General features: G+C 41.8%; 1 protein-coding gene across 1 annotated transcript; it reads right to left on the reverse strand.

Annotated features, from left to right (window-relative positions):
• Window positions 1–2,610: 2,610 nt before the first annotated feature.
• On the reverse strand, window positions 2,611–4,673 carry LOC111973277 (glycoprotein integral membrane protein 1). The gene is made up of 5 exons (XM_024000592.3): window positions 4,320–4,673; window positions 4,075–4,229; window positions 3,766–3,925; window positions 3,417–3,637; window positions 2,611–3,321 (listed from the first exon to the last, which is right to left on the reverse strand). Exons 1-5 carry the CDS (start codon window positions 4,579–4,581, stop codon window positions 3,049–3,051), a joined length of 1,071 nt encoding a protein of 356 aa, XP_023856360.1. The 5' UTR covers window positions 4,582–4,673; the 3' UTR covers window positions 2,611–3,048.
• Between the last annotated feature and the right edge of the window lie 533 nt (window positions 4,674–5,206).

Below are 5,206 nucleotides of genomic sequence, written 5' to 3' on the forward strand. Positions count from 1 at the left end.
TGCAGTGTGGTTGCGATTGCGTCGTCTGTGGACCTATTGGGTCGGTAAGCAAATTGGAGTGGGTCTAGGGTGTCCGGTAGGGTGGAGGTGATATGGTCCTTGACTAGTCTCTCAAAGCACTTCATGATGACGGAAGTGAGTGCTACGGGGCGGTAGTAGTAGTAGTCTTTATTCTTCATCATCTAAAAGACAAAACTGATCCCAGATCCACATTCCTACTCTGACTGAGATGCTTTGTGAATACAGGCCCTGCTGATGTGCTTTATGTCATTGAAAGGGGACAGACAATGAAACAGATAATGAATAGAATAGAATATATTATGTGATGTAACATTCAAAGGCCCTACTGTTGGCTTTGGAGAGCGTTTGTTCGTTCAGAGTGTCAGGGTCACGCTGTGAGTTTGCACATTTCTCTCAGCTAGTGCAAAATTGCTCTTAAAAGCCTGGCTGGCTCTGCGGTCGCACAATTTAAATCCCCCCAAAAACATTTGGGGGATATTATGACTGTAATAATGTCCATGTTAATGGGAGAAGCTTGAGGAGGATCATACTGTAGCATGCGTCCCAAATGGCACCCTATTCCCTACTTAGTGCTCTACTTTTGACCAGAGTCCTATGCCACTATGTAGGGAATAGGATGCCATTTGGGATGCACACATTATGAACAAAGGGGAAGTAATGGTTATCATTAATGGTGTAGGGGAATGGGAACATCGATGTGAGCCCTCTGTTGGGCCATTGTGGAGACATTCATCTCTCAATAGACGGGCAATTAATGTGTCATCAGGGCTTGCTGCTGCCGGGGAATCTTTGTCAATGAATAATGCATTTAATGATGTTTGCTTTCTGAGATGACACATGTTCAGAACAGCACTGTACATCCACTTAGTCTCATACAGGAACTTAACCTCTGTAGCCTTGTCTGCTTAATTTGGACCGCGTGATGTGTGTGTGTGTGGGTATGTACAGTAGTGTAGGAACATTTGAATCTATTTCACCTAGCATATTTGATTAATTGAGAATTGCTCTTTAACTCATGGATAAAAAGTTTCAATCTGAAAGTTCTGTGTGTCATACAAGCACTTAACTGTAAGCCATGTGTATGTTCTTCATTTGTGATGTGAGTGTACATACTATAGGAGGAACAGATTTGATTCATTATAAGAAAAGTATTATTGCTTAAGAAAAGTTTCAATCTATCTGAAAGTTCTGTGAGTGTCAGAGAGAGTATCAACTCAGGAATGGAGTAGGTTGATATTCATTTCGGTATAAAGTCGTTGTGAATTCTAAATGATATGACCTTTTTAATATGCCCTACCTTGCCACATTTGCACCACGCACCAGCAGTTCTATGAAAGAGATGATTGACAGGGAGGTACAATGTGCCCCGCTCTGAAAGGAAGGAAGGTTTGATTGAAACTCCCAGGCTTCGTCCCCTTTTGACCAGCTCCCTATTGGTCAAAGTGCTTTATCTAGGGAATAGGGTGCCATTCGAGACGCGTACACACACACAGGTTCTCTGAAAGGATATAACACCTCAAATATCTTCTCACATTTATATACGGCATGATAAAATGTCAAAATAGGGAAGTGGTGGTAAAATAATAATCTAGTGGTATGCCATGGTATCTATTTCCTGGGCTTTACACTGTCATATTACTTCAGGGGTCCTCCATACTGTATACAGTGCAATCCACATATAAACTGCTTTATAGATGACAATTTCATTATAAATTCTTATTAGTGCTTTATTTGGTATTGTTAGGCACTTACTAGACATTTCCAATGAGGTAGAATTTCAATTAGATTATTGAAATGGAATTTTCACCCGAGCAATGAAAACACTGTCTCGTCTGCAACAACTAGAATTCAATAATGCAATATCTATCCACGCCATAATTCTCTCACAGTCACCCCCATTCACCCTGATGATTATTCCCTATAACTGCAGGATGCATAAATAGGAGTCTTGGGATGCGTCTCAAATGGCACCCTATTCCCTACATAGTGCACAACTTTTGACCTGAGTCTTATTTATGGGCCCTGGTCAAAATTAGTTCACCATATAGGGAATAGGTTGACATTTGGAACACTGCCCTGCTCTATCTGCAGGCCATGATAGGCCCAGTCCAGGTCTGCTGTGCTGTGGCTGCGGGGAATGTTATAGCCTATAACCACTGTGGAGACTAGCTGGCTAATCCACAATGGCTGTTTTTGCAACCTAACTGGACACATATTGACATACAGACGTTGGGGTATCTCACCAGGCTCTTGGATTTAATGTCCTCATATCCCTGACTCTCACCGCAGTGCTGTCTCAAGGTGTGTGTGTGTGTGTGTGTGTGTGTGTAGGCCTCACCATCCTCACTTGGCCACAGGGATACAATTAAAGTGAGAGGGAAAATGATGGTTGTTTTGGTAATTAACCTCCTAGCTGTATTTACTGTATCACAGCCCTGATGGGGTACTTGTTGTTTCACTATGTTTACTGGGGAATGATTGAATAAGTAAGGATGTGTTGTTATTTAATGGCATAATAATTTATTCTGCGCCATGTTAAAGGGACAATCTGTAATATTCCATTACATTTACATTTACATTTTAGTCATTTAGCAGACGCTCTTATCCAGAGCGACTTACATGAGCAATTAGGGTTACGTGCCTTGCCCAAGGGAACATCGGCATATTTTTCAGTCAGCTCGGGGATTCAAACCAGCGACCTTTCGGGTTACTGGCCCAACACTCTTAACCGCTAGGCTACCTGCCGCCACGGTATATCCAAACTTCTTAACACAAAATAATATTGTAACTGAGGTAACACAATCATAATATGAAAAGTAACAGTGTGCAGTAGGTAGCTAGGTCCATAAGTATGATCTGTTGCAGTATTAACATATCAGATTCATGTTTTGAGTAGAGGGTATAAAGCAAATAATGTGTATGGAATGCATGTTTAATAAGTGCTACAAAAAGATTATGGTTTCTCTAACCACATAATGCCTTGTGTTGTCAACAGCTGCAATCAGACTCACTCCACTTCATCAGTCTTCAGTTTTCATTTAAGGCTTTTTCCTCTGCCTCTATTTCAATGTTCTCTAGCAGGGTGTGTTTCTCATCTTCAGGCATCAGAGTCACAGGATTTAAATGGAAAATTCCCTTGTGTTCACATGTTGGGAAGAGCACGTCCAGGATCTTGACAATGACCGCTGACCCAACCACACCAATCACCACCACCCACATGACCAAAAAGAACAGGGGCAAGGACTCAGACCAGAAGCGTCGCAGGCGGTCCCTCACCTCCTCCACCCATCGACACATGGCCTGCAAACCGATTCAAACTTCAAAGCACATTCCGAGCACATTCTAGAAAATGTATTTTGTGGATTTGATTTGGATCTGATGTCCAATTTACTTACACTGTAAGAGGAGATGGATTCTTTGAGCGGTGCCTCTGTCTGCATTTCATCCGACAGCCCTCCCAAGTCATCATCCTCATCATTGTTATCATACAGCAAATCTGGGTCCATGCGGAGGGGAGTCTCTGGGAGCTTGCCTGGGGCAGCAATCTCCTCCTGGGTGGTGTCAGCATGCTTCAGAGGGTAATGAATGGTGGTATGGGACATCACTTGGTCTTCAGCTGAGCAGAAGGAAGTGGAACATTACCATTCACAAACTAATTTAGGAACACTACTTTAGTAATGGAATTTAGATAACTTGTCCTTTTCATGTAAAAGAAAGAGAACAAAAACAGTTATTCTTGCATACCTTTTTTAGGATTTGTTGGATCTGTGATGACCACATCATTTTCCCTTGGGATCCTGAAAATCTCACTGTGTCCAATGGGGTAGGTGTTGGTATACCGAGCAAGCTTCTGGAAATTGGGGGTCATCAGTATCTTAACTTCGCACATTTCTGGCTGCTGGACCTAAATGATAGAAAAGGATACAAAAGCCATAAGATCACAGATTTCCCATCATTGTACCACCCACCATGGTGAAAATATGATCCTTTAGCTGTGACATAAATATCCTAACACATTTTTTTATTGTCCTTTTCTCCATCAAGTAACTTGACCTTTTTCCCCTCCATCTCAATGACCTCGCTGAACACCTGGAGAGCCACCACCTCTTCTGAATCACTCCACAGGCGATTCTGGCTCACCATCACCCGGGTGACAGTGGACACATAGTCACCAGATTCAAATTCACTGGTTCCATTGATGGTATCCACTGTAAACAGAGTAAAAATCTGTGTTAATCAGGTGCATAATGCAGTTCTGTAATTAAGTTATAAGCAGCAGAAGCATTTTCACTACTCACACAGCAAGGCTTGGCAGTTCAACCTAGTCACTCCTGACAACTCCACAGGGATGTCATTGATGAGCACCTGTTCTTCATCCACTGAAATATTCAGGTTGATCTGCAAGTTGTTGGACTCCTGCCCCTGTGTGTCATCCAATGTCCCTGCTGTCACATTGATCAGAATGCTTTCCGTGTTCAACTGTCGAGGTGCAGACTCAGCTAAAATAAACGACATAAACAGTAAAAATAGAGCATAACTTGATGTTCGTTTCATCGTCATCTTCTAGCGGTCGTTTAAAAATATTTTGCAGGAAACTTATTTTCAGTCTGATAAAAGGAAACAACAACACGGTCGTCACTAGTTACCACGGCCACAAAGTCATAAACTCCGCCRYTTTCTACGATTTATATTCTTAAAATGTGATTTTAAACCTAATCCTAAACTTAACCCTAGCCATAACCACGTGGCTAACCTTATACCTAACCTTAAAATAAGACAACAAATATTTTTGTTTTCGTACTTTTTTACCATATAGACGTTCTGACTTTGTGGTTGTGGTAACTGATTCCATGCTGTGATTATGAAACGGATGTCAGTGTGCTGCTAACAGCATCACTTCCGCCACTGTCCCCTCAATGGGTTTGAACCAGTGGTCTTCTGATTGCAAGCCCAAGTGACCACCCTTTTGGACAACGTAGCATCCAGTTGTGCAACATTTCAAGCTAGCTGTGGAAAGGGATTCGCAAACATTACAAAACACAATTACAAAATACAACATATTTTAAAATATGCAAACACATTTGCAGGTAATCAGCCCAAACAGCAACAACATTCTCAGTAACGGTTACAGAAACCTTTTACTAGCTAAGACTGTGATATGTTGCTGTTTATCTACCTTAGTTAA

The sequence above is a fragment of the Salvelinus sp. IW2-2015 genome, linkage group LG14 (genome assembly GCF_002910315.2).
Source record: "Salvelinus sp. IW2-2015 linkage group LG14, ASM291031v2, whole genome shotgun sequence".
Taxonomy (NCBI): domain Eukaryota; kingdom Metazoa; phylum Chordata; class Actinopteri; order Salmoniformes; family Salmonidae; genus Salvelinus; species Salvelinus sp. IW2-2015.

Bases quoted from the DNA above. Each gene is read 5' to 3' on its own strand.
- LOC111973277 (XM_024000592.3), bottom strand. From the start codon at position 4,581: ATGACGATGAAACGAACATCAAGTTATGCTCTATTTTTACTGTTTATG. The intron at 3,638-3,765 runs GTATGCAAGAAT...CCTTCTGCTCAG, and splicing joins TCCAACAAATCCTAAAAAAG to CTGAAGACCAAGTGATGTCC. The intron at 3,322-3,416 runs GTAAGTAAATTG...ATCGGTTTGCAG, and splicing joins AATCCATCTCCTCTTACAGT to GCCATGTGTCGATGGGTGGA.